Source organism: Lissotriton helveticus, chromosome 4_1 (genome assembly GCF_964261635.1).
Source record: "Lissotriton helveticus chromosome 4_1, aLisHel1.1, whole genome shotgun sequence".
NCBI classification, from domain to species: Eukaryota; Metazoa; Chordata; class Amphibia; order Caudata; family Salamandridae; genus Lissotriton; species Lissotriton helveticus.
In genome coordinates, this window is record NC_136063.1 from 18,698,311 (window position 1) to 18,714,973 (window position 16,663).

The 16,663-nt window shown below is 43.6% G+C and overlaps 1 protein-coding gene across 1 annotated transcript in view; it reads right to left on the reverse strand.

Moving 5' to 3' along the window:
• Positions 1-448: 448 nt before the first annotated feature.
• The window catches only part of LOC144826909 (uncharacterized), a 38,349-nt gene continuing 22,134 nt past the window's right edge, over positions 449-16,663 (reverse strand). The window contains exons 4-5 of the mRNA XM_078685368.1: positions 8,010-8,159; positions 449-590 (exon numbers count right to left, since the gene is read on the reverse strand). Coding sequence (XP_078541494.1) covers positions 466-590; positions 8,010-8,159 — 275 coding nt within the window. The 3' untranslated portion in view covers positions 449-465. The remainder of the gene's footprint in view (positions 591-8,009; positions 8,160-16,663) is intronic.

Below are 16,663 nucleotides of genomic sequence, written 5' to 3' on the forward strand. Positions count from 1 at the left end.
TTTATTGGCAGGATATGCATAGGCAAAACCATCATAATTCAGGTGATGTTATTTCAAATAGAGAGATAACACTTGAATTCAGTTTCCTCCATGGTTACACATTAAGCCAGCATTAGTATCCTATCAAAAGGAGAATCCTATCTGATCCCAAGCCAGGATCTTTGGGTGGTTACAGTGCCAGGGGTTCAACCATCGATGCACCAAGGAGAGAAATCCCTCTGAGGTACCCCGGCGCTATGTATGTCTGAATATAGAGGCCGGGGGTAAATAAACAGCATGGCAGAGAAAACACTACTATGTACTGTGCCTCCTTGTATTCTGTGTCCCAGGGAGGCTGACATGAGTTCACCTGCTTCAATCTTATAGTGTTCCTCTTCATGGCAGGTACTTGTAGAGCTTTAGGAATGTTTCTACTGACTATTACTAAGGTGGGGTGGGACTGCATCAGAGGTGTGAATAGTGCTCTCACAGCTTCTTGGCAGGTGAGCACTGTAAATCATAACTGTAGACTTGGGTCACCGGTATGTAGAATAAGTCACAGTAATCTCGAGAAACACATCCTTTCAGGCTATAGGGTTGCAGAGTTCCACCTGTGGAAAAAACACACAGACAATAATCACTCATTAGCAATGCTGCTACATAAATATTTTCTCCATCTAGGAGAGAAATCAGGCCCATCAAGGTCCAAAGATCCCAAGATCTCACATTGGCCACTAATACACACACTGGTAGCTGTTGAAAACTGTCACAAAATGTTTATGCATGTGCTTATGGTGGGAAATAGGGGCACTGTCAACTATAAATATCAATCCCTCACTTTCTTTTAGGGAGATTATCTAAGCAATCTTTATATTTTTTAATGTTTTTAAAAACTTTGTTTACCTTTGTTCTTTTACCCTTAACGCTTTAACACTTTACATGTTAATTCAACTGATTTCCAAAACCCAAGAATGCTCACTTGTTTTTGTGCAGATGTTGCAATGATCTGTACCTCATTCATGACAGAAAATAAAACTCTTTTATTTTTTTTGTATATCTTTTTATGCTACCTCACCTTTGTGATGAGCTCATCAGCGTGAGTTCACAAAAAAATCCATCCTTGTGGTTCATCATACTGCTGTCCTCTAGGCTGCAACTGATGCAAAATGAGAATAGATATGAACCGTCTTTCTTTCTGCGAGGGGTACAGCAAGAACAACCCTGTGGCTCCAACATGAAATTTGGTGGAGACTTACTGGACTCTCACCCTAGAGAAGTTGCACAGCCTTCCCTACATTTATGGAATTACTTGGGAGAACCCGACCTCTAAAACAGCTGAGACACACCACATATGATGATAATGTTGGAATTGGTTCATTTCTTGGTATTGTTGCTGGCTGGCTGTTGAGTCTGTGTCCAGTGGTGAATTACAGAACCTGCCATGGTGAGTATGAAGCTCACTGTGCTCGCAAGAGTGGACAACAGGTGTTAGGAAAGCTGTATAATCCCCATCCTGATCACCTGCCACTTACTATCTACTGTTGTGTCCCATTATTACTAAGAGTATTGATCTTGTGTGGTGTATTCCCTTGGGATTTACTGTATGACGGACATTTAGTCACCATAGAAAAGTAAGAATTACAGGAAGCAAATGAATTATATTGTTGTCATCTATTTTTGTATCTTATCATCTCTTTCCCCAACGGGCAGGACAGTTACAAGTAATATGAAAAGCATTTCTCTTGATCTATATTGTTTAGGTGGGACTGAGTCGCTCTACAGTCGTAGATTGCTCCACTCTGGGTGGCTCAGACTGCCTCGGAGTACAACATGGTCCCTTCTTCTACACCGAGCCGAACCTGCCACTGTGGCCCTGAGGCCTTGAAGCACTGGAGGACACTACTGCTACTTCTCCACATCTGGCTCTGCTTCTGCTGCTCAGATAGAGTCTGCTGCCTGCTGGGCATCTGTAACTGCTGCCGGTGCTTCCTAACAATATCCATTAATGCTGATTGGAGCTGGCAGGACTAGTGTCTTTACCTCCCATCACTGCTGGGCTATGTCCTTTGGCTTCAGCATTGTCTATCACAGCTGAACCATACAAGTCAATTCAAGGGGCTAATTTGGGGACACAAGTCTTATCACCACAGCGGAGCAGCTCTAATATCAGAACCATGGTGCAACCTGGAATTCTCTGGGCCTTGTTGAAGTTGGGCCAGTCCCCCACCATTTTCTTGGGCATCTCTTCAAAAGACCCTCTCCACTACCTCGGTGCTGGACCTGGGACACTATCACCAATGACTGGATCCCTTTCTCATTGAAGGGATTCAGCCCAGCCCATTGTTGGTCTCCTTCCTGAGTCTCTTTTAAAGGCCAACCCACTGGAGTGTCAGGACCTGAGATGATGCACCTTTATTTGTTGATGCTACTGCACTACATGTCTTGGCCTGACTGATTCACACTTTCCTGCATTGGCAGCCTGCCGGGCAGCTACACTGTCTAACCCCACCTGGACTGGACAGTGATGGATGTCTCTCACCTGCCTCACATCACTGTGCACCTGGGCCTTGCCTCTTTACATCTTTTACTGAACCCGGCTCCTAACACAATATTCTCGTATAAATCCTCTCACCAACTACTTTTCAAGGGTGTAGTTGGGGAGGGAAAGAAGTTGGCCTCTGCATCACCATCACCAGAAAACCCCCCTAGACACCATATAGGACACCATATAGGGCAGCATAAGCTTTTTTCAAGCCAGAGTGGACATAGTGGACGGGTAGCAAGTCAACGCAGAACACTGATTGGTGCACCTGGAACCGGACAACAATCCCAAAAATATAAGTTGACCTTGAAGACTGTTCGCCCCAGCTTAACATCTGCTATTATGGAATACCAGAATATCTAGAACCCAATGACACCAGCACATTCTTTTTGGATCTGTCCTTTAGCCCCAACTGGAAATTCAGAGGGCACATTGCATTTGGCCCTATACAACTTACTTCTCTACTGTATCCACCAGACTTCCTCTGCTGATAGCCTGTTTTCAATGTCATGCCCAAACCCTTCTTATTTTACAGGATGCTCATCACAGTGGACTTTTAATCAGAGACCAGCACTAGAAGGAAGGTGTTTCTAGATATATGTCTGCCCCAGGGACATTGGTTTGTGCAGTGAGACCTTCTAGGGGACCACAATGTTAATCTTGATGCTGATGTTAATGTTACTGTTAGTGATAGTATTGACGTCCATGGTTCTGGTAAAGTTGCTATACTCTGCCATGTCTCTGTTATTGCACTTGTTCTCCTACCTCAGGTTGGAAGCCTTCCGCTCTTCCCCATCTTTATGAATGGCCTGTATACATCATCATACATTGACAGTTTCTTGTTTGCCATCTGTCTAGTTGGCCTGAAGTTGCAAATACACTAATGTGCCAAGACCTACTTGAGACCTACTGTATAATTTTTTCTCCTCTCTCCCCCCAGTCATGGCACACTGACTATACTTATCTCTTAAGCGCATGACCATCATGAGTACCCCATGCCATCTGATGTCTCCCAGAGGGGTATCATTACACATGAAACAGATACTGTATCACCACTTAAACATATATATATATATTTTTTTTTTAAATGTTTTTATTGTTTGCAGGCGTACAAGGAATAAGTAAATTAAGGCATAAGTGATCAATTTTGACATACATAAATTATTTCCATATAAAGCATAAACAAATACAGCTAAATCATGAAATGGTATTTTGGGAATAGATGAACAAAAAAATAATATCAGTTTCTTTTCAACGTTGATGCGAATAGTATAGTTCGAACTATTTTCTACACCCCTCCCCTGTATCACAAGAAAAGAAAAAAAAAAAAAAATTAAACAAAATGAAGCATCATCAATCTATAAAAGTACCCCAAATTTGTTCATGCTTTTTTAATGACTGTAAGCCCCTGATCTTAGCTAGAGCTAGTTCCATTGAGTATATCTCGATTACCAGGGCCCACCAATCCCAGACCTTAGGTATTTCTGGACTAATCCAAGCTCTGGCCAAAGTTAGCTTAGCACAGGACATTATTATCGTGGCCAAAGCGGCTTGTGGAAAAGATACCGGGTAAGTGTCTAACAAAACAGAAGTGGCCGTAAATGTAGGCAGCTGAATATGTTTCAGTTTAAGAACTTTTTCTACATCATGCCAGAAAGTTTTAAGATTCGGGCACGAGAATAAGATATGTGCTAAATCAGCTGCTTCGGCAGAGCATTTAGGGCATTTTGTACGATCACTATGAATGTTATTAGTTGGCCATTTTGAGATTCTTTCCGGGGTGTAGTACAGCATACAGGTTGTTCTAAATTGTTGTAATCTGAGGTTTGATGATCGCACTCGTTTATTGATATTTATTAAAGAACTCTCAATCTGTTTCAGTGTTATATTTGACCCCAACATTCTGCTCCATTTGTCAGCCAGTTTAATACAATCATTTGATTTAAATCCAGTAAAAAGCTTGTATGCTTCGCTTATTGTGGATTTATTTTTGGATGAGTATAGACATGTCCAGATATCACTTTCAGTGACCTCCAATATTTGTTTTTTATTAATCAGGTAGTTGTGTATCTGTAAGTGTTTATATCTCATATTTTCAGATAGATTATATAATAATTGAGAGTATTGAAATCTAAAAAACCTTGTGTTCCATAAAAATCCCCTAGAACCGTGATACCCGATCTTAGCCAGCAGCGAGTATTAATGTCAGAAAAAATGTTTGGTAGGCCCGGATTGCCCCAAAGCGGAAGCTTGGGGTGAAAAAAGCTGGTATTGCAAAAAGAAAGTATGTTACCCCAGATCTTTATTAAGTCTCTTATAGTCTTAAATCTAACCCTTTTGTAATAATTGGGGTCGTTAATTCGGAACAGAAACATGTTCGAATCGGATTTTAATGTAAAAAAATGAAAAAATAAAGTCCTTCTTTCATTTAATAAGGAGCGAAGACGAATTACAAAAGCAGACCAAAAATATAGTTTGAAATCAGGAAAATTGAGTCCGCCATAGTTCGTATTATTTTTCATAAGGGCCAGTGATCTTCTTGCTTTTTTATACCCCCAAATAAAGCTGCTAAGTATTCCGTCAAGTTTTTTAAAGAATTGATTATTTAATGCTAATGGTATGGACCGAAATAAGTATACAAATTTGGGCAAAACTTTCATCTTGATTAAGTTAATTCTGCCAGTTAGGTTCAAAGGTAATCTGTGCCATTTTTTTAGCAATAGGCTGGTTGATTTAATTAGTTCGTTATAGTTTAAATTATTGATTTCTAGTAATTTAGCAGTGATTTTAACCCCGAGATACGTGGCGGAGTGGCAGATCTCAGGCACAGCCACTGCAGGTGTGTAATTAGCTATTACTTGCGTTTTTAGTAGATTTAATTTATAACCCGCCACCTTACCATATTTTTCGGCTTCTAATGCTATTCCCTTTAATGCTTCTGCGACATCTTCAGTGTAGATCGCGATGTCATCAGCGTATGCAGTTATTTTTAGTTCTTGTGTTCCTGATCTAAAGGGTACGATCTGATTTTGAAGTTGAAGTGCGGACAAAAAAGACTCCAATGAGAGGGCGAATAGAAGAGGGGATAGGGGGCATCCCTGACGGGTACCTCGTAAGATAGAAACATACATTTACTACTCATACCCTTACCACCTTTTTTTACTTTGTCTGTTCTGCATTTTATTGGCTTAACCTCCCTGTGCCAAATCCCCCTGATCTGCCTACAATCTCACATGCCCTTAGATAATGTTGGGGTTCAGGCTTACCCTCACTTGCACCACTTCTGTGCACCCACAGCACCTCACAAATACTGTGATCTGCCTCTCTTCTACCCATGTCCTTGACCCTGCACACTCCCTTCTCCACCTCCTGCTCATTGGTTCTGTGACACCACCACAGCAGTCCACTACCAAAATATACTGGCCTTCCTTCTTCCTGCTGTATACTTCACCAGCTTCACTTGCTAATGGTCACTACCATAGCCCACCACCACCTTACTTTCATCACGCTCCAAGTTAATGTGCTGCACTCATATTAGACAGGAAAAGATCACAGCACTGGCATTAGCCCTATTTGAAAAGACACAGCTTTCGGCAAGGGAGGCATAGAAACTCATTGAACGGGTGGGATGAGTCCTCTAAACCAGTTGTGCGCCGACCGTACTCAGTGACACTATTGTCATTCGGAATTCCCTTCCATGTCATTTTCTGGAAAACTGGTCAGACGATGAGGGACAATGGGCCATATGTATGAAGCCAATTTGCAATCGCAAACGTTGAAATTCGCAGAATTTGAATGTTTGCGATTGAAAATTAGCAGCGTGAAATTTAGCAAACAAAAACACCCTTGCAAAATAAGGATTTGCAAATTTTGCGATTCCCCATTTTGCAATTGCATTAAAGGAATCGCATATTGAGATTCCTTAAATGCAATTTGTCCTTAAGGAATCGCAAATTCACCAACTTCAAGTTGGTGGTAATTTGCGGTTTCAACTTAAATATTCACTATTTTGCATTGTTTAAAATGCCATGTGGCACACATACGTAAACTTAGGGCATGTATGTGTGACACAAGGGCACACATGGACATTTCAGGGGTGCAACAGGGTGCCTTTTTGACACACTGCCCCCCCTGAAATTGCATTCCTAATTTGCGATTCTCTATTTGCTCCTAGCCCATAGGAATGAATGGGAAGGTATTCCTTATTTGCGAATCTAAATTTGCAATTCACAAACAAGAAATATGTGGGATTCTATTAGCAAATCCAACATACATTGCATTTTACGTTTCTCAAATTGTGATTTGCTGAAAATCTCAATTTGAGAATCATAAAACTCTATTTCCATACGTATGGTCCAATATGTATTAGCAAGCTCTGGACTGGCACTATGGTGTTCAGCATGGCTATGTCTACGCTACTAAAAGTGACATGTCCGCCATTCTTTCCCACCTCAACTGCCCCATCACTGAACTCTGCAAATCCCATATCACTTTGGGAGAGGGTATTACTCAATAAGAATGTAAACAATTGGTGGCCTTCTGGTGGTAACAAATGAACATTCGCCATACAGAAAGTGGCTTACTTAACTTGAGATCTGCCGAACACACACATAAGAGGAGCAAAGCTGACTGCTGTGGGTAGTGTGTGTTATTCTTAGGAAGGGGTAGCCATATCACTTACATGCTTCAGCAGGTGTGTGCATCGTCTTTAGCAGGATGAAAAGGAGCCTGATGACCTGGTTTTAGTGTAGGGTAGCAGCAGCTATCTGGATACTGAGATACACACAATCTATGGGTCAGATGTATCAAACGTTGATGTGGCGCAACTCAGACAGACAACTTCAAAAGATATGGTGCATGCCTGCTGTCTCTCCGGGCAGCCTAGTGCCAGAGTAGTTACCCTTGCTTCATGGTGCAAGGGTGCCTGCATTGGAGGCAGGATTGTTTTTGTGAATGAGGAGACACCTTTTGAAGGTGTTATCCTCTTTGTAAGTGTGCTGAAGAATGCAGCACATGTGGAAAGAGGAAATAATGAGTGAAAATAAAGATATTTATTCGTATTGTACCTTCAAAGGAAAGCCATAGCCTTTTGAAGCTTTTCCTGGTTTACCAGACTTGGTGAATCTGAGAATGCACCACACTCCATGGGTGTACATTTAGCATCTACTGTCTTAGATTCTGTTTGGCAAACCCTCTAAATCTTAGTCTTGGTTAAGTTTGCCTCCGACCCTGTACAGAATTCCATTGCTTTCTTGTCTAGGTTTGAGCTATACAAATACCCCATCATCAGGGTAGATTTGGTCAATGGGACATGATTTCTACTTTGTATTTGATGTAACTGAGCTCACTGAAGACATTCAGGTGGATTCCATGAAAAAAATGAAAATGAATTAGCGTCAACAGCATTTAGTTTGACAGATAGGACCAGAAACCAAGATTGGTGCAGTGGGAAATATAACCTATAACTATGAAAATCAGTTTATCTCACCAGGTATGACTGCATTTCCGGAGAAGATGGTGCAGGTGTCCTGCTCCCCGGTGCACGGGACTTCTCCAGTCGGTGTGCAGGAGCCCGAGGACTGGCCCGTGAAACACTCGTCACATTTATAGCCATTCGGGGTCTCATCCAAGGCAGGCACTGAAATAACAGAGAACATGATTTGAGAAGCCTACTGGCTAAAGTCTTCCATCCAAAGAACAGTAGCATTAAACACCACCCTTTGTATGAAAATGAAACAAATGTTATGTTCAACTCATGAGGCACAGATTTTTTTTACTTTACTTTTGCCTAGAATAGAAATTCTTTTCCATTGACTGCTGTAGAATAGTGTGGGTTTTGGTAAATTACTAGACCTGTGCATTGTGTCACTCATTTACAAGAGGCCAACACTGTCGCAGCGTATCTTTTCATGACTCTGTGGTGGCACAGGCCTCTCAATAATATCTATGAGGTATGGCTCTGCATGGCCTCATAGATATAGAGAAAAGTGCTGCCTTGCCTTACTTTACATCAAGGAGGCGTTCCAGGGGGTTGCTGTGGGTGTTCCCACTCAACAACCATGGAATTTTACACTGCCCCAGATTTACAAAATCACATAAACCTGGGGCAGCACCAAAAATGCCTTCCCTGAGCGTTTTTCACCCTTTCAACGTTTGCTGCCTTCTACAGCAAACATAGAATGAGTAAAATGCCTCTTGTGATGGGTTTTGTGCAGGAAGGCGCCTCTTTTTGCATAAAAACAAGTGTGCAAATAACAGACACGTTGCACCATGGTTCCCTGTCTGGGAGACTTGAGGCAAAATACACCCGCATATCAGCCGTGAACCTGCATGCAATGTACCCTTGGGTTTTAAGGGTACTTATAGCCGAAGAAGCTAGAATTAGAGTGCATGCCTTAGTATGGTGGCTCTAAACGCTACTGCTCGATTCTTGATTTTAAATAGTGACTTAGTTCTTTGAAAACAAACTTTTAAAATAGTAACATTGTTTGGGGGAAATGACTATGAAGATGTTCTGCGTACCTTCAATTTGAATCTGAGTTAGTTATTGCCTGCACATCACAGGGAGGTCTCAAGTTGCAGATGCTCCATTTTACTTCCTTCATTTCATCTTGACATTTTGTCCCCTCCCCTTTCGGGAGAAGGAAGGCCCACTCTGAGCTGCCATCTTTGTGCTGCAGCACTCTAGTGGTCGGCAAGGACCAGTATTTAATGGATCTGCCACCATAGGACTAAGGTCAATATGCCTCTATCAAGTTAATTAAACTCAATTACTTTGTGTGCCAGCTAACTCTGAGATCACTATAAACCTCTTAAATAAAAAGAAGGGATTTGTTTCTAACAACCACATAAACATAACAACTTTGTTTCCCTTAGAATCGGAACAGTCTCAGCATTGTGGAAACAGTAGATAACAGTTTCACTCAGTCAATCGTGCATGCTTAGTTTCTTCAGAGTTACACAGAAATAGATAGATGGCCGTTTCAATAAAAGGGTTTATTGAACAGTCGTATTTCTCATGGAAGTGATATGAGCTGTTACAATCGCAAGACAGTATGCAAGATATAATACGTACAACATGAGCAGTAAGACGAAATAATACTGCAATAGCATTGTCTTTTAGCTTTGACATATATTCAAATATACATATATAAATATCACAGGCTAAAAATTTGAATACTCGTCTGGTGCGTCTACATAGTTCTACCCCAGTGTACCTAATCTATGTGTAATACGAGGTAAGAAGTAGGTGCTGTTTTCTATAGTATAGTTTAACTATAGTTTGTATTGCCAAGAGTCCCTCTAGGTTCTAGTTTGCTCCATACCTCAGAATAAGAGAGGTGGGAAACTCTTTCCGGATCTCAATCTCTAATGCACTGCGAAGGGAGTCAGAACACTGGATGCTGGATTCTCTGCGAGGAGGATGACAGCGTCTGGTTGTGGTTTCTTACGAACTTGCCGCAGTGAGCCGAGCCAAAGCAAGCCGTGGTTTGCCTTGGTAAAGGAAGGTATATTTATACCTGGAGGGTGCTTAGGAATGCTAGCATTGACATAAAGATGGGCAGAGGAGCCGTCATGAATGAACCCCTAAGGAATAGTAGTTCATGCATAATAAATGAGTTCTTGGAGAAATCAATAATTCAAACAGGGAAAGTCCCAATGGCTTGAGAGTCTGGTTTCTAAGTCGTTGTGACGTGGGATGGACGGATGTAGTTGACCAAGCCTGTATTTTGGCTTGCATGGGCAATGCCTAAATAACGACTGGGATTCTATGCCTAAATAAGGTCAATGTGAGTTGTGCCTATATAAGGACATGATCCGGAAACACAACACCGCTGGCGTACTGAACACACACCAAAAGGCATGCCTGAGGTGATGCGTTAGGCCACCTTATGCTCCAGGATTCAAATGTTACTCTTCTAGACGATTTTAATCTCCATTTAGAATACTGCAGCAATCCTGGAGTAGATAACCTCATTGAAACATTAAACACTCTTGGACTTTACCAATTGCTCTCAGTCCCTACCCACTAGGCTGGGCACAACATTGATGAAGTATATCTTCATATTTAATTTCTCTAACAGTCAGCACCCGAGTGACCCAAGTCTGGTCGGACTGTATGCTGATTTCATTCAACATTAACCTCCCACATTTAATCTACACCTCTAATCAAAAAACATTCCTATTAGGAAACTGTAAATGGGCTAAGATGCTAGCTAACTCAGCATTGCCTCACTTGGCAAGCGCTACCCTACCCACCGTATCAAGTAACACCTTAGATGACACCTGAAGCTTTCACATATGGATAACAGCGATTAGTGATCAACTACTGCCTATAGAGCACGCTACAAATGCACAAAAAAACAAAATTTCAGCACCCTGGTATATGCCTCTACTAGCAGAACTCCGCCTCCAGTGCAAATAACAGGAACGGAGATGGAGAAGAGCATACAGTGCAGGTGAACTTAACCGCTTCAGATGAAGCAGAAAAAAATACCATCTACTAATTAAGCTAGAGAAAAGAGAGTACTTCTCAAACAAGATCTTCGATACTCGAAATGATCAGAAAATGATTTTCACAATGGTAAAATCCTTTACTAACCCACAAATGTTAGTTAAGGGAATTTTACCAATTCGGTATTTTCGAATCGGTAAATCCTATGTAGATAAAAAATCGGTAAAAATTACCGAATCGTTAAGATTCGGTAATTACCGAATCGGTAATTACCATTTCGGTAATTGCCATTCATTTCTATGGGCCAGGAGGCCCATAGGAATGAATGTCAATTACCAAATCGTATTAGGGAAAGAGTCAAGGGTGGCAGTGTGTCACTTTGAGGGCATGTATGTCTGTGACATGGCACAGGTGTAAATGCACAGATTTGCATTTACAGAGGTATTCGTTATTTATCACCAACTAATAGTTGGTGGTAAATAACGAATCCTGTAAGCACAGAAGCACTCTTCATAGTGCTTCCTACATATCATTTACCGATTCGGTAAACACCGACTCGGTAAATGATGATTCGGTAAATACTGAATTCGGTAAATTTGCCACCTACAATGGAAACGCCTATTACCGGTCGGTAACGGCCGATTTCGGGCGTTACCGACCGGTAATGGCCTTCCTACATCTGGCCCTAGACCTCGATCTTCTTTAAATCAAAAATTACTAACATCCAAAAAGAATGTAAAACTTCACACACACAGCTGATAGATGTATACCCTGATTTTGACTTGAGAAACAACGGTGCAGGAATCAAGAAAGTCGCTGGCGTCGAGATTATGACCCTGCAGAAAAAATGCACTACAGGGAGGCAATGACCAAATACAAACTTTTTTTAATCACATAGAAAAGTAACTACTACCTTAAACAAATTGAAACAGTGCAAGACTCTGTTAAACAGCTCTTCCAAGTAGTGACCAGGCTATCAGGGACAAACTTCCCCACAATTGCCACCCAAACTCTTTGCAACTCACTGGCTAATTCTTTCCAAGAAGAGGTCAGCCTTATCTACGCCAACTTTTCAGCCCACACCAACTCAGGCAATCGGCCTAACGCCTCCAAAGACGACAAAATCCCCCCCCATCCCCGAAGACAGAGCCACTGATAATAACATTACTAACAAAAATTACACCTAATTTCTCAGACTTTAGCCACTTCTCTCCAGAACAGATCATGACCTACTCACCACTGTCAAATCAGGATCCCCCAATTTCCCTTGCCCTCCTTCCACTTTAAAATTAATCCCTGACATCATTGGCTCCAACCTAGCAAACATCTGTAACTCAATGTTTTAGGACAGGCACTTACCACTCCATCTGACAGAAGACCGTCATCAAGCCGTTACTAACGAAAATAACCTTGACCCCAAAAAGACAAAAAACTACAGACCCATTGCATGTATCCCATTCCCCACAAAAGGTCATGAACACTCAGCTGGCCCATTTTGTTGATCAAAATAACTTATTAGACAACACCCAATTTGGCTTCAGAAAGGGCCATGGCACAGAAAAAAGCCCTCATCAAGGCTTTGATGAAATCAGGATGATAAATGATAGTGGCCTCCTTCCTTTCTAATCGGACTTAGCTAGTGACTCTCTGCGACTTCAATTCTCCACCATTTGCACTCCCTTGTGGGGTGCCGCAAGGCTCATCGATTAGTCCAACCTTGTTTAATATCTATGTGTCGGACTTGGCGAGGGTCATCAAATCTCACAATATGGCCCTAACATCATACGTCCATGATACACAACTAGTGCTAGAGGTACATAACGATGGAACAGCAGTTGCGACAACCTTCCAAGAGGGAATGCTAGCCATTAGAGCATGGATGACAAACAACTACCTCAAATTAAAATCTGACAAGACGGAGGTATTGATCTTTGGTAATCTTTCCCCTAGCTGGTCTCCCACTTGGTGGCCAGCTAAGCTAGGCTCACCTCTGTCCCGGTCACACAGGTTGGAAACCTGGGTGTTATGTTCGACGATGAACTTTCATTTTTACACCACGCCAATGCAGGTGTCTCCTCATCCTTCAATATCATGAGGATGATAAAAAAACTTCTACCTTTTCTTTCAGTCAGTGCCGGCAGTACTCTCATCAGTAAATTAGTAATGTCAAAGGTTGACTATTGTAACAGTCTACTTATCAACCCCCAGGAAAAAGTCCTAAACAAGTTACAACTGGTGCAGAACGCAGCAGCCAGGGTAGTGTTAGCCATCCCCAAGTTCAAATCAATAGCCAAGGTGATTTGACAGCTCCATTGGTTGCCCATCAGAAGTAGAACCAAGTTCAAGGCACTATGCATTGCATATAAGGCAATCCATAACACGGGACCTGCATTTCTGAAAAAAAACTCTATGTTCTTATATGCCCAGCAGACCCTTGTGTTCTTCAACAGCTAACCTGCTGATTGTTCCCTGTAACAAGAAAGCCCTTTTGAGGCAATAGAAGATTCATTGTTACCACTACCAGGCTGTGGAACATGCTCCCCCTTTATATTAAGACCAGTCCCACCCTACTTACCTTCCGCAAACAATTAAAGATATGGCTCTTTAACTAACATGCCACCCGCCACTGGCCGTTCCTCTGCTCAGTCCATAGCACCGAGGCTTCTAAGGGTATTTGTGTGCTTTGCAAGTCGCTTAAATAAATAAATACATTATTCCTACATTCATAGGACCATCCTGCCAGGCCTTTTAGAAAATCTCACTGGATCAGTCAAGACAAACCATTGTTGCTTGTAATCGTGATCCCCCTTTGACACATACTCCCCTGTAGTTCTTCACAAAAAGGTAGACATTTTGAATCCAGTAATTAACAACTTTATTAATCCCTATATACAGCAATATTTCCTACCGAGTGGAAAAAACAGTACATAGACCCTATTACATTCTCCTATCTTTGTCCTATATCACTACTACCCATCCTAGGTAAAACCACAGAAAGACTTTTTAACAGACAGCTCACTGACTTACTTGAGAAAGCCAGGATATTACACCCCCGCCAATTTGGCTTCTGTCATAAACACTAAACTGAGTCTGCACTACTGGAAGTAGTAGATACACTGAAGATAACTTTAGACAAAGGAAAAAATGCTATACTGATCCTGTTGTGACTTATCTACAGTGTTTGTTACCATTTTGCATAACATTCTTCAATTCAAAATCAAACAAAGCATTTCCTCTACCGAAATGGCCTGGATAAAATCCTTTCTTACCAACCGTAGACAAACAGTGACCCTAGGCCATGGGTACTCACAAACTTTCTCTTGGGGGCCAAATTTACAGTGTGGTTTGTGTCCGAGGGCCGCACCGGTGGGGGCAGGGTCAGTGGGGGGGCGGGGCTAGAGCAACAAAAAAACTGACCATGAGGTTGAACACAGGTCCCTGCAGCAGACTCCTTCGTCCACTGAGCTACCAGACCTGGCAAACACACCTCTCTCTCTCTCTCTCTCTCTCTCTCTCTCTCTCTCTCTCTCTCTCTCTCTCTCTCTCCCTCTCTCTGCCTCCCTCCCTCCATCCCTCTATCTCCCTCTCTCCCTCCCCGGTCTCCCTCTGTCTCACTCACTCTGACTGTCTCACTCCCTCTCACTCCCTCTCTTTCCCTATCTCACCCTTATTCTGACTGTCTCACTCCCTCTCCCTCTCTCCTTCCCTCTCCATTCCTCTCCTTCCCTCACTCACCCTCACTCGCCTTCCCTTCCCCTCACTCTCCTTCCCCCTATTCCCCCTCTCCCTCCCTCCCTCACTCCCCTTCCCTCACCCACACTCCCTCCCCTCTCTCCGTCCCTCACTCCCCTTCCCTCTCTCCCTCCCTCACTCCCCTTCCCTCACTCCCCTTCCCTCACTCCCCTTCCCTCACTCCCCTTCCCTCACTCCCCTTCCCTCACTCCCTAACTCCCCTTCCCTCACTCACTCCCTCACTCCCCTTCCCTCACTCACTCCCTAACTCCCCTTCCCTCACTCACTCCCTAACTCCCCTTCCCTCACTCACTCCCTCACTCCCCTTCCCTCACTCCCTCACTCCCCGTCCCTCACTCCCTCACTTCCCTTCCCTCACTCCCTCCCTCATTCCCCTTCCCTCACTCCCTTCCCTCACTCCCCTTCCCGCACTCCCTTCCCTCATTCCCTTCCCTCATTCCCTTCCCTCATTCCCCTTCCCTCATTCCCTTTCCCTCATTCCCCTTCCCTCACTCCCTTCCCTCACTCCCTTCCCTCACTCCCTTCCCTCACTCCCTTCCCTCACACCCCTTCCCTCACACCCCTTCCCTCACTCCCTCACTCCCCTTCCCTCACTCCCTCCCCCTCATTCCCTCCTTCCCTCACTCCCCCTTCCCTCCTTCCCTCCTTCCCTCACTCCCCCTTCCCTCACTCCCCCTTCCCTCACTCCCCCTTCCCTCACTCCCTTCCCTCACTCCCTTCCTTCCCTCACTCCCTTCCCTCACTCCCCTTCCCTCACTCCCCTTCCCTCACTCCCCTTCCCTCACTCCCTCACTTCCCTTCCCTCACTCCCTCACTTCCCTTCCCTCACTCCCCTTCCCTCACTCCCTCCCTCATTCCCCTTCCCTCACTCCCCTTCCCTCACTGTGCCTCCCGCACTCCCTCACCCTCATCCCTCTGTCACCCTCCTCCCTCTGTCTGTGTGTCTCCCTTTTTCTGTCTCCATTTCTCTGTCTCCATTTCCCTCCCTCTGTCTCTGTCCCTCTACCTCCCTCTGTCACCCCACCCTGCCTGTGTCACCCGGGCTGAGACAGCTTCCTCAGCCTGCTTTCCCAGCGCGCACAGACACACAGCCCCACCCGAGCATTTCACAGGTCTTCAAAAAGACCATTTGCTTGTGAATGGGGCATTGCTGTATTTCACACCCTCTTGGCGCCCCTGCAGCTCCACTCTGGCTTCGCCGGAATAAATTGCCTGGCCCCCACAGAGCAGCAGAGTGTTTGCAGACAGTCTTTGTAAACACAGGTACTATGTCTCATGGTCCGCGGGCCGCCACGGAAGGCTTGCCGGGCCGCTGCTGGCCCGCGGGCCGTACTATGAGTACCCGTGCCCTAGGCCAATCCTGCAGGGCTCTTCTTTCGTCCCTTTTTATTCAACATCTATATGGCTCAGCTGATCTTGCTAATATCTTCTTTTAACATTGACACAACCTCATATGCAGATGATACGCCATTGATTCTGTCCCTAGACAAAGACACAACTAAAATACCTTAAATTTAAGCAATACATGACAGAGGTCATCCTGTGGATGAGACTCAACCATCTTAAATGCAATACAGATAAAACCAAGATCCTATTGGTAGGGAAGGACAATCCTTTCAACTCGATCCAATGTTGGCCAGAAGATGCTCCTGCTCCACCTAATACAGTAGAAATCACCAAGAACTTTGGGGTAAAATTTGATGTCTCTCCTTCGTTTTGGCCACAAGCTCTGGCAATGTCAGCAATGTGCTTTAACCTTAAAAAAACTCTCAAAAGTTTTCCTATTTCATTCCCTACTCCGCAAGGAAGACTGTAGTTATAGCATTTATTCTATCTAGATGAGACTACTGCACTAGCCTTAGCCTTTTTCGCAGGAACGAACAAACAAGTAATAAAAAAAGCGACAGGTTGTGCAGCATGCTGCGAACCGTTTG